Raw genomic sequence first — 17,950 nt, forward strand, 5'->3', positions numbered from 1 at the left:
AATGACTTGAGCAAACGTTTTCCACATAGACGTGCTCATCATATAAGTCAATCAGCTAATCCTCATGACCTGTGCTCTATATTGAAACACTAGAACAAAAACAAACTTTTAAAAACCTTCAATGTGTCTGGTGATAAAATTTGTTTGGGACAATGAATTGTATTTTTGTTAGCTCATTATTAGCAGAGTGTCTCTCTTTCTCTAACTGTGTGCTCTGTGATAGACAAGCGTGTATTAAGGGTAAATACCAGAACAAGCTACGCAAGCCCTTTACACACTGCTCTGCTTTGTGTGGGGCTGTTTGCACAGGCCTGGTTCAGACGCAGGGCAAGTGCCAGCATCATTCCTCTCTGCTTGAGTAGCATTACAACTTGTGTTTTCCACTCTCTCTATCTCTCTCTTTCCTCTCTGTGTTAGCTTTCTGCTAGTAATTTAATCATTCCGCCACTGTGGACTGTGAAGATGCAGAGAAGGAGATTTTGCTAACCAAAAACAGTTAACAAATACCATCTTTCTGCATTTTTTATTGTCTTCAGCTATGGGATTTAGAAAGTAGCCTAATTAATAATGTGATATGTTTTTACATTATTAAAAACGAGAGCATAATTAGTACAGTAATATAATAACACTGTTAAAGATGCAATTACTAGCTAGTAATTTATATATTTTTATTAAGTTACCCAAAAGTAGGCTATTAATCATTTATAATAATTTAAATAATAATTTATTGGCATTAAAACCAGGCTTTGTAATATTGTCTAAAAAATATATATTTATTTTTTCATATACTAAATAAATAACTTTTAATAAATATTTACTTTTTTTTTATTATAGTATTATTAATTAAATACACCCACTTTCTGTATTTGTATGCCCTTTTATTTTCTTCAGCTCATTTTCATCCCTTTTTGGTCAAAAAATGTAATAATATAAATAATAATTTCAAATATTTTAAATAATAATCTGTTGGCATTAAAACCAGGCTTTGTAATATTGTCAAGAATACCTAAATATACCTAAACCTAAATGTATATTGTTTTCTATTGACAAAAGAAAGTCTCACAGGTTTAGAAATGATAGATGAGGGAGTAGTTTATAACAATTATTTTTAGGTTAACTGTTCATAATAGCACTGGCCACTATTAAGGGTAAAGAAAAGAAAGAAAAACGATTAGATTAAATATAATGATGTGTTGCCTCAGCTTGCATGGAAAAGTCCCGTCTTCATCCGAGTCGGCGGCTGGTCTGCTGTGACATATGTTTTAAGAATTGTCATTGGAAGCCATCCGATTAATGTCAGTGTTGGTTTTAAGATTACATTTCTCGAATAAAATCTGATTTTGCTAAACTGTTTTTCTCCTTTCAGAGCTCACGGGAGGAGAGGGAGAAGGAAAGGTCGCGTTTGGACTCCATGGTTCTGTTAATAATGAAGTTGGATCAGTTGGATAAAGAGATTGAAAATGCTCTAAGCTCCTCCCTCAGTGGAACTCCCAATTTAAAGAGGCGGATCATCTCTGTGAGTGGCCACCAATCAGAAGCTTTCATGCAAATGATACACTAATTTCATCTGAAAGACTTGTGATGTATGAAATAATGGTCAGCAACTGCATCAGATCTTCAGTACAACATCTATGTAAAGTACTTGACACAGGTTTGATACAGTAGTGATTGTTTTTATATGACGATGTTACTCTTTTCTTAAACAGGAAGTTGATTTAGAACCGCTGGATTCAGCAGGAAGTCTTTCAGCCTCCTCCCAGTCTCTAAACACCTCACTTTATCGTTCTTCATCATCACTGTCCTCTTCAGGACCCTCTGGAACTTCTGGGGCTAGACCAAAAACTGAGGTTAGTTAACTAAAACTAATTGTCATTGAACAATTTATCAAATCAAATACTAATAACTAAATACAAGGTTTTCATTGGTGTGAGGTGAGAACCTTTACACACCATTCATACTTTCTTTGGGCTCTGGAATTGGTTAAACCTGGTGTCAATCATCTCTTATGCACTTTTTAAAGAGGCAACTGAAGTGTCCAACATTTAGACTTGCTTATCTTTATGCTCAATTACAACGTAAACAGCAAATTAGAGTGTGCTATGGTACCAGCAGCCACTTTAAAGTTTACTGAGGAGAGACTCTCTCTCTGTCGCTGTCTCTCATCCTCCCTCTCATTTTCTTCTTTCTGAGCGGCTAAAGCTGCTGGAACATGATAATAACAGCCTTTACCGCCTGCCAGCTTCCACCAGCTAAACACACTGAGAACATTCTTATGATCGTCCCATCTTGTGCATGCACATGTCTGGATGTCTACAGATGTGAGCGAGTGAGTTTTTTGTGTGAGTTTGTGTTCCGAGGTGAGCGAAAGAGTCTTCCATCTGATTACCCAGTGCATGCTTGACTCCACATTTCAGAAGCACATGGCAAACAACACTTAAAATGTCAGTAAGAGGCAGGGGAAGATGGATGGAATGTTAAGTTTAAAAAGGTCTGTTTAAGAGCAAAAACAAGGTAATGTGGTTAAGGACAAATAGGTTGTTGATGTTATTTATCGATGTCAGAAGTCATAATGCATTCAGTAGATAAGCCAATGTCATCAAAAACCTTGAGTTACAGGTATATTAGCATTTATGAACAAAATTGAAATTGGTGATATTAATTTAAATTGTGTTAAATTGCCATGATTTTTCACAAGATTACTGTATTTGAATCCAGTCTGTGCTTAAAATACTCCCTAATCTCAATGGGATCCTTTATGTTTCATCTTTCAGTCTGTAGTCATCTTGACTGAGTTAATAGAAAAAATTAAGCAAGTTTCTCATTGAATGACTGTGTCCATTTAATCTTGATCAATGGGTCAACATAGCAGACTGCTCAGACAGAGGTCAATGAGACGAGACTTAAGAAATGGAGCCAGAGAGCAGATCATTGATACACTATAATGCATGACACAAGGAATGCAAGTTTACACGTTTCAGCAAGTACCCACAGACTCCATAGCGCATGTCGCGAAATACAGATGAAGTCATTCCTGTTTACAAGAGAAACTACTGTTTACACTGACACTATTCAATGTCTTTGACCATCAAGTGTGTTTGTTTGTTTGCAAGTGTGTGTCCACTTTGTGTTTGTTCGTTCCTGCCATTCCTAAACGGATTACATAAGTGTACCTGGTAAATACGTGAAAGATTCTGCCTTTTGATACACACACAAGCTAACTAGAACATTCTTTCTCTTGCGCTTACATCTTTACTCTTGCTAAGTTATGTTAAATACTGACGGAGCACTTCAAGCTAAAAGGCCTTGGCTACCCTTGTATGTCATTTGAGCTAGCAGTGACCGTGAATTCCCAGAATTAAGTTTATTGCGGCGTCACATACTAGGTGTGTGTGTGTGTGTGTGTGGGTGTGTGTGTGGGTGGGGGGTACAGGTAAACCCTACGTTATGGGGGCAAAATTTCCCCACAAAGATGACAATATCCAAAGTCCTTGTCCTTGTGTTGACATTTTTTGTAATTCAATTTAATTATAAAACAGTTATTTTAAATTGTAATTTTTTTTTTACTGTTTTTCTTTTTTAATCAAATATTTGGAGCAGCTTTGGAGAGAATTGTTTCTAAAAGCATTAAATCAATTCTGACCCTGAACTTTTGAAAAGTATGCTTATTTATTACCCTTAAAATGAACGTTCAGTTTTCTAAGTAATGTATTGTAGTTTTAGCAGCAAGTTCTTTATTCCAATAAGTAGAAGTAAAATGTTTCTTTGTTCCATTCCAGCTTGGAGAGTAGTTCTCTTCAACAATATTACAAATTTTCCCAATCTAAAATATTCCAATATTTGTGTCTGGTTTTGTAACCCGTTTTACTGCAAACTTCATTAATTGGTACCTCTAAGTTGAATATTTAATAATTCAAAACTCCTTCATATCAAAGTTATGTTACCACCTTTCCTAAGAGTTTATGAATAATTTACCTTGTTGCTCTTATTGGAACTGAAATAAAAGGTTATTTCTTTTGTTTTTTGTTTTAGATGGAAGTTGGCCTTGGTGAGAATGAGAGGGATACTGGATGGCAAAAGAGCAAAAAAAAAAATCATGTTTTTAGAGAAGGATGTGGAAATTTGTACCTCATTTTTGACCTTAAGCAGGAAATCTGTGTTTTCCGAAATGTTCAAGGTCAGGCGTGCTGTATCAGGCATTCTTAGAGTGCAAAACAAGGGCTTTGTCTTGCTCTGTGTGTCAGAGAAAATGGAGGAAAAGCAGACATGACACATAAATGGAATGATATCATTGATATTACCCATCACAAAGACCCACTTTGAGATTTTGGTTTATGTAAGATGATTAAAAAGAAAGAGATAGTTCTTGTTTAGGGGACACTGTTTAGGCAGTCATGGAAAACATCTAAGCTGCTTTATGCTTTATCTCCCCCTGTAGATTAATTTCTATACTATCTGCCATGAGTATTTCCAGTAGTCGTTGACTAATAACATTAATTCATCGTAAAAATGCTCTCTATCAGTGGTCTGAATATGTGGTACAGTACATCTAACATGTGTGGTTGTGTTTGTCTGTAAGTCTTTGTTTCTCTCCTCACATGAGCCAGAACCCTGAATGTTTCGGCCCACTTTCATCTCGTAACTCAAGCTTGTCAAGAGCACAAGACGTTTAGTATATTTGGCTTGCGGCGTGGTGTTGATAGCTCATTGGCCCGGCATGGGCAGAACTCAATATATTTGTCTGAGGCCCCTGAGGTCTCAGCATAAGAAATCTATCTGTCTTAAGGGGTTTTCATCTGTCGGAACTGGCGTCATATTTGTATATCAAACAAAGGATGGCAGCCAAAGTGAAGTACAGTAATTTGTTGACTATACATTTATAGGCTTGAAATGGCAGGAGATTGAGAGATGTGCGTGACAAGTTTCCTTGTGTTTGAAAGCATTGATAACTATAAATCATGATGTAAATATGCAAACACGCACAGGCAGAGGGGAGCTGGAAACAGGTGCAGTTGTGTACAGTAAACACACACAAACATGCTCACAGTGATATTAAATATAATAAATGTCATTTAAAAAAATGTGAATATAAATATCACATAATGAAGTACTTTGCATTATGTGATATTCATAGTAAAAAATGATTGGATGGATAAGTGAATGATTATACTTTGCATTATGTGATATTCATAGTACAGAAAAATAAAAGTGAATGAATGACATTTTTATTCATCAGAAGTATTGCTTTGTATCTCATGATTTGACATCTTATAGTTTATCTCACAATTGCAATATGTCTCGTAACTGAAACTTTATTTCTTGTAACATAAGTTTATGGGAACAATAAAAATAAATACAAATTAGAAAATTGTTACATACTGTAATGTTAATATGTAAATAAATATGAATAGGATAACTCAGATGTGATCTTGGAAGAATTTGATGATAAATGTTTGAGTTCATATTAAAATCTCTGACTTTTGCTTGTAGACTTTAGTATCTTGGCAAATCTGAGCAGTTTGTGAGATTGAGATCCCTTCTGAAACTCACGTGAGAATCGTTTACTGAGGAGCACAAGACGTAAGACAAAGTATCCATTTGATCTCGCTTTAACCTCATTGCTGTCTAGGACTAGTCATGTGATTTTGTGTTGCATACAGTGTGTATGGATTTCAGGTAGAGTAAAATGTATAAATATAGTATACAAATTATGAACACTTTTTTTTTTCAAAGTATAAAAAGACATTGTCTATCTGAAAAACAACAAACCAAAGTGAACATTTCAGAGGTTTTAGGTTGGATGTACAAGGCTAAGTATAAATTCTCAATCATCTTTGATTTGTAGCATCCAGGCAGCATTGGTCTTGCTCTTGTGTCTCTTTCTCGGACCACTGTGCCCAGCAGGGTAATGAGCCTCCTCATGTGCCTCTGCATGGCACCCTAATCCTGCACCATAGGTTAGCCTCATTTCTTGTTTTCCCAAAGTGCCGTCTGCTTAATTCAGCATCTTCCATTGTTATTGGAGCCTGGATTATACTGGATTACAGGGATTAGCATCCCGACTCTCTTTCTCTAATCCAAGGAGTCAATTAGGACCGGAAAAAAGGGGGAAATACCAGCTATTGTGAGGTTAGTGACATTTGGAGGGAATGTTCTTCACTCTAAGAGTATGATTCTCTCCAGAAATGAGACGTCGTTCCTGATCTTGCCTTTTTGAAATCTTTTGCATTGAACCATCAACTTCTAGCCTATAGGGAATGAGAATGAACTTTCAAGGCATAAGCCGCTTTCCGACCGGAGGAACCTTTTCACAGTTCCTAGAACTATTGGCTAAAGTACCCGGATGTCGGCGTGTTCGCACCGCAGGAACTAGGAACGATTTTAGTTCTAGGAACTCCATTTGGAGGAACTAATTTAGGTCCTACTTCAGAGTAGGGTCTAAACCAGCACTATAGGAACTACCCGTGACGTTAGTGTACGCTGATTGACCGAACGCACGCGGAACACCAGCACCCGCCATTTTTAAAACAGCTATAATGTAAACACACAGATTATAGCCTATATATTTACTCCAGAAACTAACTATACAAACATGGAAAACAGTGATAGATGGGTCTCTAAACCTTTATGCTAAAGAGAAAATCCAACGCAACTTTGAGGGGACCAAGTCAAACATGATTATGTTTATCTGCCCAGCTAGCAACACTGGACATCAACCACACGGCATAGGCTAATAACCTTTTTTTCATATACTGTCTACTTTCTATAACAGTTCTATCTAATAACATATTAAACAGTACTGTTAGACAGATCGCTAACTAATAAACACAGAGAATACGAGCATTGTTTGCTCTGGCGTTCTCAGCGCCGCCAAAATAAAGGTCTGTCGCGCCGTCAAAATAAAAGTCACTGTGCTTGCGTCACTCCCTTACCCCTCCTACCAGTTCCTATGACCACTTGGCCAGTGCGAACGCAAACAGCAAAACCGAGTTTGGGGGAGAGTAGTTCATAGAACTGTTTAGAAGTGGACAGTTCCTATAACTAAGTTCCTGTAACTACTTGGTCGGAAAGCGGCTATAGAGAGAGAAAGCTGTCCCCTATTGACCAGTTCCATTCAATTCTAATTTTGATGTGTAGTGTTTTACAGTACAAACTGTTCCAAACCAACGGATGATAGTGCCTTGAAAACCCCCAGTGAGCAAGCAAAAAGCAACTGTGGCAAGATAAAACCTAAAATACTATTAGCTTGGGATCAGTCATTGTCCGCTTTATGTCCTTCGTAATTAGAATAGGTACAAATTGTTTATTCTTTGTATCCTCATTGTCCACTGCTGTACTTTTACTTCCTGTGGGTATCTAACCGTCATATTGTTTAGACCATACCACATGATTGTTATATATTTTTACAGTAGCATGGTCAGACCATTTTTGATATTGCAATATGGTAATGATGGAAATACAAGTATACTTATTTAATCAGAGTATTACACTTTTAAGTTTGTATCCTCAAGTTCTCATTGAAACGATTGGACCGTTTCTGTATGCAGCTGGCTGTTTTTAGCTTGGATTGTAGCTTGTAATGTCAACCGTGATCTCTGAGTCAAGGATACAGTTTACGTCATGTAACATGCCCTGAGGGACAATTTACATCACTTCCTGCCAAAACGGTTTGCATAAAACATATGGAAGTTATTATGGGGTAAAGAAGAGGGTGTTCTCACTGCGGAGAGGGAGAGAAAAAAAAGAGGGGTCGTTTTTTTTCCCACGTTTCTCAGTGCACGTGCAGGAATGCCTTCATTAGTTATGGAAAAAGTTTGAGGTTTGGGGGGTATAGATAGCATCTGTGTGTCTGCATACTCTACAAACAGTATGTATTATATATATTAAGTATAAACACTAAATAAGGTCCCTTCTGAGACCTGAAACGGAAGCAAAAAGTAACTGGTTTGTGTATACATGCAGAGCATATGTGTATAGGTATGTTTATCTTTAATAAACACATTTGTATCTGTCAAAGAAGGTGCAGTAAGAATGGTCATCAAGACACACGAACACACACGTACCCACTCAGGCTTTGGGTGGGCCAGTCTGACCCCTACCAGCTGCACATTCTTAACCAGACTAGGGGGCTGGTATATTTTGTACTACACACACACACACACACACACACACACACACACACACACAAACACACACACACACACACACACATGCACACACTTCTATGTTTTATGGGGATTTTCCATAGACATAATGATTTTTTACTGTACAAATTATAGATTATATCTCCTAACCCTAAACCTATCCATCACCAAAAAATTCTTAAAATTACAATTCAAAAAGCAATACATTTTCCAGTACATATCATAATAATATATACCAGTAAAAACAGTCTTAATTTTTCACTGTTTAACATATAATACCTTGTGAAAAAAATGTGCTTAATTGTTGAATGTGCACTTGTACTGTACTTAAAATCTTAAAATTATTGTTTTTTTTAAAAAAACGTACTTGCAGGTAATGTACTATTAATTAAATAAATGCAACGTATGTACTTAAAGAGAGCACACTTGCATGACTATATTTCTTGACACACACTTTTTAAAAGGACACTTTGTTTTATTTTAAAGTATATTTTAAATCATTGTTTTAATAACCATTTGCCATATACTTTAAAGAAGTAGCTACAATTATTTTGATGTGTTGAATAACATACTAAAGCACATGTAAAGTACTAACTGAAGTGTTATATTGCATTTCAATTTGATGTTTTAAATGTACTAAATTGCAACTATACAAGGAATGTCTTTCTAAAATGACATTCTGATTGTTATTCAAAGAAATGTTTTGTGTTTCTTTGGTTTCAAAAGCAGTGCAAGTCTGCTGAATTTAATGTTAGTTGTTGATGAGTACAACATATTTGGCTTTTGGAGTTTATGACATTTATGATAATCATCGCATGTTTGACTTCAGATATTTCTTGTATAACTGAGCGAATGCTGACTTTCAATCCACATAATTCTACCCTACCAACTGTTTTAATGCGTTTCTGATCAATGTTTATCCCATCTCTCTCTCACTCACTCACTCACTCACTCACTTACACACACACACCCAGTAAATAAGTACTTGAGTGCTCTGCCCCGTTGTTGTTTTTTCTGTTGGACACCTGATACGACCTCTGATCCCTAATGCCGTGACAACCTGTGCCCAGGGACCTTTCAGGCCAAAAAATGTGACCCAATCCTGCCCCATAATGACTGGGGACACATACTTGCACACACGATTGCATACTTAAACACACACATACCAAAAAAACTCTCACTCTCATGACTGAAATGTAACATATGACATTTGTATACTTGGGTGGTCCAATGCTGCCGGGCAAATGTGATGGACCCTGAAGAGTTACTACATTGTAAACAATTTCTTCCACACTCAATTTTAAGACGGTAAAATGTTTTAAGTTCTATATTTTCATTTCAAGTTTTGTCATTGCAATGATTATAGTGTTATCATTGTCATGGTGTTGCTATGTGGTTTTAAAGGCGTTCTTATTGTGTTTAGTGTGTTACTTGCTAAAGCAGATGTTTGTTCGCTGGTCACTTACTGCTACAGTAATTGGCTGAAATTGTTCGAGTTTCTTCTTCAATGTAAATCTATGGGAATCTTTTGTTCGATCACTTGTAAAAGTAATAGTAGCCTACACTTTCAACAGCCCGCATGATAGTAATTTCAGTAAGACCACAAGTATGAGAGATAGTAATAGTGATGCTTGTCTGTTTTGCTGTTCTTTCTATTATTTATTCATTTCATTTATCACATTGTCCTAATTTTCTGCCACCTCATTCCCTGCTTCCTCTCCATCTTTTCTTCTTTTGTTCTGAGCTCATTTTAACCATCTACCAGGGTGGTGGGTGGTGTGTTTGGGATAGCACATGATAACAGTGCTCTGACTCAAATATAGTTATTCTGAGTATGCCAGAAGTTCTCCGAAGTATTAATAGTATTTCACTGTCGGTGGCCTTGAGTTGATTCTGTGAATTTGAGAAAACAACAGGCCCACACATAGAGGAATGTAGAGTGTGTTACTGTGGTGGTCACAGTCACACTATGATAATATGGCTAACTCTCTATACTGCATCATGTTTCATAGTATTTGCAGACTCATAATTTCACATTATGGTTGCGAAACCTGAGTTGACGGGTTGTGGACTTTTCAATGCACGTTGAGGTATATTTTGTGCCATATTTTACAGTCGTGTTGGTGTTGGCATGCATGTGTATGTAGGCTATGCGTGTTTATGGGTGATTTACTGTTGATAGCTCTCAGTGTGCCAGCATGGGGGACTTTTTTGCTGTTAGCTTGCTAACGTCATTATTTAGCCGTAAATCTGAGAGCCATCATCGTTTTTTTTAATACGGATTATGTCAATTTATGTTTATCTGTGTGATTCAGATAAACCATTTTCAGGTATGTGTGTATTGGTGTCAGTGTTTTTGTGTGTGTGTGTTCCCTAGACAGATTGGGTGCAAGACAATTCTTTATCCAGACCATCAGTATCAGCACCATCAACAAGGAATGGAATGCAATGGGTGGATTTGTTCTCAGCTATGGAGAAATAGTGTTGTCGGGTAGAATATCTTTTAAGGAGAGGAACATCAAAGTACCACAAGAGCGATTCGAAAGCATACAGAGCTTTATTTATGGTAATTACAACATGGTGTGAACGCAGCCATAGCTATAAGTTAGCCAAATCCTGACCAGTCCAATTGCAACAATAGCCCTTTTCACACAGCAATCCCGGTAAATTACTGTAAAATTACCAGAATGACTTTACCGGTAAATACACAAATATGCTGTTCTTCACACAAGCAACAGCATTCTGGCTTTTTACCGGTAAGAGACCATTCACACATCAGCACCAAAATAATGGTAAATTCTGTGATGACAGGCATAAGGGATGATCAAACAATAAAGATTATATGTGTGAAATGGGCTAATGACTCGACCAATGGTGAGACTTTAAGGCGGGACTATCAGTTTGTCCAACCAACTTTGTGTTTAAGGAAATTACTGCATTTCTGCAAAGGAATTATAATTATTTTTTGGCAATTCCATTGGGTGCCACTAGAGGTACATATATTACACACTTCACCTTTGAACATTTGCTCGTCATTCACACCAAAAATCCTTTAAGAATGTTTCCATATCTCTTTATAGTCATGTACATGCTTTGCAATGAGAATAACAGGGACATGTGCGATACTAACATGAAAACGATGGCAGATATGTGATTTTAGAATGTCTTAGGCACACTGTGTCCATAAAGATCACAATCACTCCTTAGATAACACTCCTTAGATAAGCCACTCGCACCCCTCACATACATGTATATATCACGTAGCATGCATCTGGCTTCATGAGGGGAGGATGGGTGGACGCAATGATGAGGGTATGTTAACAAAAGAGAAAGAATGTGGAAACAAAAAAAAACAAAGGTAGATAAAATAAGACAATGTGATAACAGAGGGCAATAAAGGAATTGAGGAGAGAGATAGAACATGAAAGAAGACAGAAGAAAGAGATAGATAAAGAAGAAGAATATGGTCTGATGTTTTGAGGAGAAAGCCACATTCTTCATATAACAGGATGCATCGCTCTTTCGAGGCAGATGATGGAGGTGTTTCTGTCAGTATGATCTGTTCCAGGGACTTTGGGATTACACAAGGTCAAAGATCAGTGGACAGAGCAGGAGTTCTGTGGATGAAGGTCACCCGGAGACTGAGACCCCGACATTCCTTTGGAACTACAGAGATTCCTGTTCTGTCTGACTAAAAAGTCAACACAAATGAATAATGAACAATAACTAACAAAGGAACAGTTATTAATAGCCATTGCTCTTTCAGGAAAGAGTCATTTAGAGGCCCCATTAAATCAAAATTAGAGTTTTATGGCTTTTTGTTCATGTCTTTTAGCTTTGAGGTCATATATATGCTAGTGTCAGTGTTATTTTAGCATTATTTCTTATTACAGTGTAGTATTATTCATTATTATTTTAGTATTTATTTATAACTTGAATTAGATTTTTATAATTTCAGTTTTCATTTTAGTTTACATTTTAGTAATTTTGTTTGTGCTTGTCATTTTCTTTAGTTTTTGTATTTTAATATTTCTAAGTAGCTTTAATTTATTTTTGTTATTTTAGCACTTCAGCTTAAACTTATTTCAGTCAGTTGCCAAGGCAACATTTGTAATTTATAATTCATTTTTTTACGTTTAAGTTTTTCATCTAATATTTATATTTCATTTTAGAAATAATAAAAAATAAGTTTTAGCTATCAATTACAATGCTGTATTGTCAATACAATTTTTGTAAATACAATACATGCCCCTAAACCATGGCTTATTGTTGTGACATAACTAAAGCCCTTCATTATGTCCCACCAAAACTTTTTGTTTAAACACAGGTAGAGCCTTTGCAAAGGTCATTAACCAAATCCACAAATGTGCTACATTTGGAAGGTATATTATTGCCTTTGCAAAGCAGATTAATAATTTTTTCCAGGCAAAATGCTGTGGCTAAAATAATCACTTAGACACACTTTTTTGGTACTTTTCATTTGTGTTCTCCACTGAGACGTGTCGACATGGTAAAACTATGCAGCGGTTTCTTTTTGTCTCATACCCTCCTTGTTGAAAAACAAACTTTTATCAGCGTTATCAGTAAGTACACACATGATCTAACAAATTATGGATAATCACATTCAGTCATATGAAGATAAAACAGACTATCAGTCATTTTAGAGTACATGTAAGCATAAATGTATCTCTCTCTCTTCTGTGTGTGTGTGTGTGCGCATATGTGTGGTCCTGGTAAACCCTACGTTATGAGGAAAAAATGTCCCCACAAAGATGGTAATATCAAAAATCCTTGTCCTTGTGGGCACATTTTTTGGTCCCCCTGAGGAAAACAGCTTATATATCCAACTAAATTATGTTTTTTGAAAATGTAAAAATGCAGAACATTTTGTGTGATGGGTAGGTTTAGGGTTGGGGGATAGAATATACAGTTTGTACAGTATAAAAATTGTGTTTGGCCTGGTAAACCCTACATTATTATAAATCATACTAAGTGATATGTTTTTTTAAATGTAAAAAATGCAGAAAGTTTTCTGTGATGGGTAAGTTTAGGGGTAGGGTTAGTGTTAAGGGATAGAATATACAATTTGTAAAATATAAAAATTATGTCCATGGAAAGTCCCAATTAAACACGAAAACTGTGTGTGTGTGTGTGTGTGTGTGTGTGTGTGTGTGTGTGTGTGTGTGTGTGTGTGTGTGTGTGTGTGTGTGTGTGTGTGTGTGTGTGTGTGTGTGTGTGTTGGGGGTATCTTGTATCTGGTTCATAAGGAGGAGGGTGTTTTCAAGGTTGAAGAGGCTACACAAATGGCCTTATTTCTTGGCCAGCTGCACTTGGTGGGCATGAACACAAACACACACAGTGTTTTACTCACAGGGCGACAGGTGGTAGGCTAGTTTATACTGGCTTGGTTTGAAATGCAAACTATGTTTATAGAGTTATATTGTGAAACTGAAGTGTTGTATTGGTCCTTCCTGGATCCTGATGAAAAGTGAAACATGAATTTATAAAACATCTGAATTCAATTTCAGGAATTTCAAATCTAAGCTGACCTTCAGACATGATAAAATGTATTTTAGGGATTTAATGGGATTTAATGGGATAGTTCACCCAAAAATGAAAATCAAAAGAAGATATTTTGAAGAATTTCGGTAACCAAACAGATCATTTGCCATTGACTTTTTATGGTATTTTTTTTTCCCATACTATGGAAGTATTACACTATGGAAGTGGTTACCCTTCTTCAAAATCTCTTCTTTTGTGTTCAGCCGGGAAAAAAAAGAAGAAAGAAATTCATATAGGTTTGGAATAACTTGAAGGTGAGTAAATTATTTTTGGGTGAACTATTTTTAATCTTATTGTATTTCCTTGTCATTTGCAAAATATAATTTTTTCTTTATTTACTTTCTTTCAGACCTCTGCTGTACTTTCTGAGAAAGACAGAGCAGGTAAGTCCACATCATCTCAAGTATTATTATCATAGCCTACATTAACCGGTAGAAGCGATGAAAAATTTATACAGAATGGAAAGCAAAACTATATGTTAAAAAAAGAAAGAATATGATATGATATGATAATGTTATATATGGCTGTTTCCAATATTACTATATTCAGTTAATGTTTTCAATATTTGTTTCTAAACCAATTGATCAAACTGAAAAATCTTATTAAAGGTTCTGAAAAACGTTTATCAGATTTTGTAAATCCGAGTCAAGTTAAGACATACAACCTTGCTTTCCCGCCAAAGGATGTCAACTGGTAGCACTGGATCTGTCTAAAGCACTAGCAGATGTTATTCAGTCAGACTATCAGAACAGAGACCTGTAGATGTGTCTGGAAATGATTCAAGATTATTACAAGAGTGATATATATCTAGAACAAACCTTTTTGTTCCTTTATGGATGCATGACCATTTGCTGGCTAAAAGAGATGCTTTGTTGGGGCAAAGCATTCAATTGTCTCACCCTCAGGCTAAGGACAAATGTGGCATACTAGCTATTAACAGATTGCTGTTAGCCATTTTCTGCTGCTTATGTGGTCATTTGATGTTCGCTGACTACTATATATCAACTGTTATACTTGTGCAGTTGTCATTTGTTGTGTACTTTTTGTTAACTAAAGCCCTATTCACACTGGATTAGTATTATCTGGGGACCACGTGTGATTTAGAAATTACCCACCCACATCTGAATTCGCACAGGATAAGCGAAGCCTGTGATTTTACTCCAAATTTACTGACTTATCTCCTGGATATGATGTCAATAGGCTATTGCTTGGACATATCTTGTCGTTATAGGTCTAGCTGTATGAAATATCATAAACAGAAGAATGTTCCTTACCGCATGCAGCTAGTAATTCATCTCCATCTAATCATTCTTTTTGTTTGTGCTCTTCTGATGGTTTTCAGCTTTCTCTTTCTGCAAATTGTATAGTTGTATGGTGTAGGTATAGCGATATGACCCAGCACCCAAAATACTATCAAAACACTCCAACGCAGCCTCCATTCTTCGCGAAAGATGGATAAAAAGCGCACAGGAAACAAAAACCTTGAAAAAAATTATATACGACCCCGCCAAATGACAGAGATTCCGATTCACACGGGAGTAATATTATCACAGGACCTCGGTGTTCGGCAAAATATGGTAATTTGCGGGGGAATTTTTACTTTACAAATTACGGACATGGCAGATTCGCACGGGATTAAGATCACAGACAACCTCCGCAATTTTTACAAATGACTAGAGGTCACCAGGTAATACTTATACTTATCCCGTGCGAATAGGGCTTACAACTTTCAAGCGAATAGAGCTTAAAAGTTGGTTCAGTTACATCAATGCTGCTATGCTCTTCACCAAACACACCATAATCTAACGTTGAGTCTTTCAATTGTCATGTTAAATGTAATAGCACCAGAGTCAGAAATTACTTTCGACATTCACTATGATAAAAAAGATAAAGCTTTAATGTTATGAAATTTTCCAAGTATGAAAATATTATTTAACTGTTTGTAATTAGGATAACTAAAATGCTAGCCGAAAGCAGACCACTTTGTGCAATTAATACATTTAAAAATAAATAAATACATACGTACATACATACATAAATAAATGAACAAATACATGAATACACATACATACACAATTGAGATGTGGTTCAAAAGACACTGTGGTGAAAATGACTTTCAGACATCTCCAGTGATGCATGTATATCCAAAGGTAGGTGAAGTGTGGGTGGGAAACTTCTGGTCAATCAAGTTGACCAGACACCAGACGAGCCATAAGACATCATTCTGGTTTGACCCCTGTGTCTCCCTGGAATCAATAGCAGAAAGCAACAGGAGCTGGAGACTGTCTGTCTCCATCATCTACTTACTTATAGTGGTGTGTGTGTGCAATGGAGACAGGGATGAAAAGACATCGCATCATGCATTTTCCAGGGTCTGGCAGATTTTGGTGGTGTAGATATTATTGATATCACTAGCAAGCTCTGAATTTTGAGAGGTCCAGGATTTGTGTGTAGGCTATTTTGCATTATGTAACTACCCCCTGTGGCTCTACGGCTTGGTATTCTGGTGTGTGATGGATGATAAAATGCAGGCCAGATTTTAGCACAATGGCCCCCTGTTTCAAAGCACATCAAAGCTTCTCTGTATCAGGCCAGGAATGTGGGGTGCACAGCCTGGTTACATCACGCAAACCTTGCCCCAAGATGAAGAGCATTCATGGTTAATTTCTGGGTTGTTATGGCGATGACTTATGGGTCACAACACTGGAGCAAACAGTGTTTATGTTGTGCAAGGAAAGTGATGCCCATCTAGGCGTCACATCTTACTGTACTATCCCTTTCCAGACTGGGCTAAAACACTAAAACTCCAGCAGCAGTGATTTTGAATGTGTGTTTTGCATATGTTTTGTGTGTTTGTATGAGTGAAGAAGTTCCTGTTATCTAACACAAGCTCCATGGCCATGAAAGTCTGACATTGTTACTGTAGTTTGCATTCAGGGTCGTTTTAAGGGGTATTTGGGGCACCATTGCTTTAGTGTAGACAAATGGATGTGGCTGGAGGATTTAGGTTTTTAACCTTGTGATGGCATCTTATCTTTAGAAGACTATAGGGGTCCTCACATTGAAAGGTAACCATGTAGAAGAATCCACTGTAAAGAGTATTTTATTTCAAATAGAAATCTTTGTAGAAGAAATTACTAACACAAAAAATATACTGTACTATTAAAATTGTGCTCGGCTGTTTGCATTATATTCAGTATTTTGATGTAGTATTTTATACCAAAAATGTTTTAATGGTACCACTGCTGTTGGCACACATACATGTTTCTTTGCAGGTGATGGTCTGTGAGTTGAGGATAATGTAAAACATTACAGTTTGGCTTTTCTTTCCCATAGAAGGGCAGCAGAGGAAATGAAAAACACAGATGGCGGTTTTGAAAGTCTTTGCTCCCTCACATTATCTTGATTGTAATCCCTGTAATGCTGATCTGGGATCAGGCCTCTGCATTCTCTCTAACATCTGCCATTAATAAGTGAAACTACAAAACTGATCTCATGTCTGTGCCTATCAAGCGCAACAATAACCTCTCATTCTTTCTTATCTCCAATGAGTTCGGTACCTATAATCATGTCCGCAGAACGCCTCCCTCTCCGGCCTTTTGCCTGTAGTTCTTTGATGTGCGTTCATCCTAGAGCATTCCTACCCCTATCGCACCCATTCCCCCCTGTCACGGCTCAGGCTCTGGGTCCAGAACAATGGGTCTATTGCTCACTTCTGATCTCTCTCCCTCACCTGCATCTGGGGTCGAGCCCCAGCTGGGTGGAGCCAGGTCACACCAGGTACAGGTTGGGAAGAAAGTCTCTGGGAAGAAAGGGGAGGAAAGGGGTGAAATTTTTACGGAGTGCTTGAGAAACTGTCAGTTCTGGGATTAGCCACACAAGCTTGACACTTATTCCAACCAGTTTCCTCAAATCCATGACTGCACACACACAAGCAGCAACTACATACACATGCAGGCCTAGCTAGTGAGCATTTTCCTCCCATGATTATCTCCTGGCTTGAAAATTGCAGAGTGTGAATGAAAAATGGCTTGAGGTAGTAATGGAAGTATAAAGGTATTGTATGTAGGAATGTGCACCACTAGATATTTTCAGAAATAATGATGGTATGCCTGAACAACTGAACTAAGGAAGCCCATAGGCTGGTTTCAATTGACTGGCTTTTTTAGTGGGTCGTTCCCACAAGACTCGTTCTCCTGTGTTCAAAAACTGTCTGGAGAACAACAAAATGCAGGTACCTAATTATT

General features: G+C 37.0%; 1 protein-coding gene across 4 annotated transcripts in view; it reads left to right on the forward strand.

The window, feature by feature from the left end:
* The window catches only part of dlc1 (DLC1 Rho GTPase activating protein), a 117,567-nt gene that overhangs the window by 22,494 nt on the left and 77,123 nt on the right, over positions 1-17,950 (forward strand). For all 4 annotated transcript variants that reach the window (XM_084104180.1, XM_084104181.1, XM_084104182.1 and 1 more), the window contains 3 exons: positions 1,367-1,516; positions 1,707-1,847; positions 14,053-14,086. In XM_084104180.1, the coding sequence (XP_083960306.1) occupies positions 1,367-1,516; positions 1,707-1,847; positions 14,053-14,086 (325 nt within the window). The remainder of the gene's footprint in view (positions 1-1,366; positions 1,517-1,706; positions 1,848-14,052; positions 14,087-17,950) is intronic.

Source organism: Abramis brama, assembly GCF_963993115.1.
Source record: "Abramis brama genome assembly, chromosome: 2".
NCBI classification, from domain to species: Eukaryota; Metazoa; Chordata; class Actinopteri; order Cypriniformes; family Leuciscidae; genus Abramis; species Abramis brama.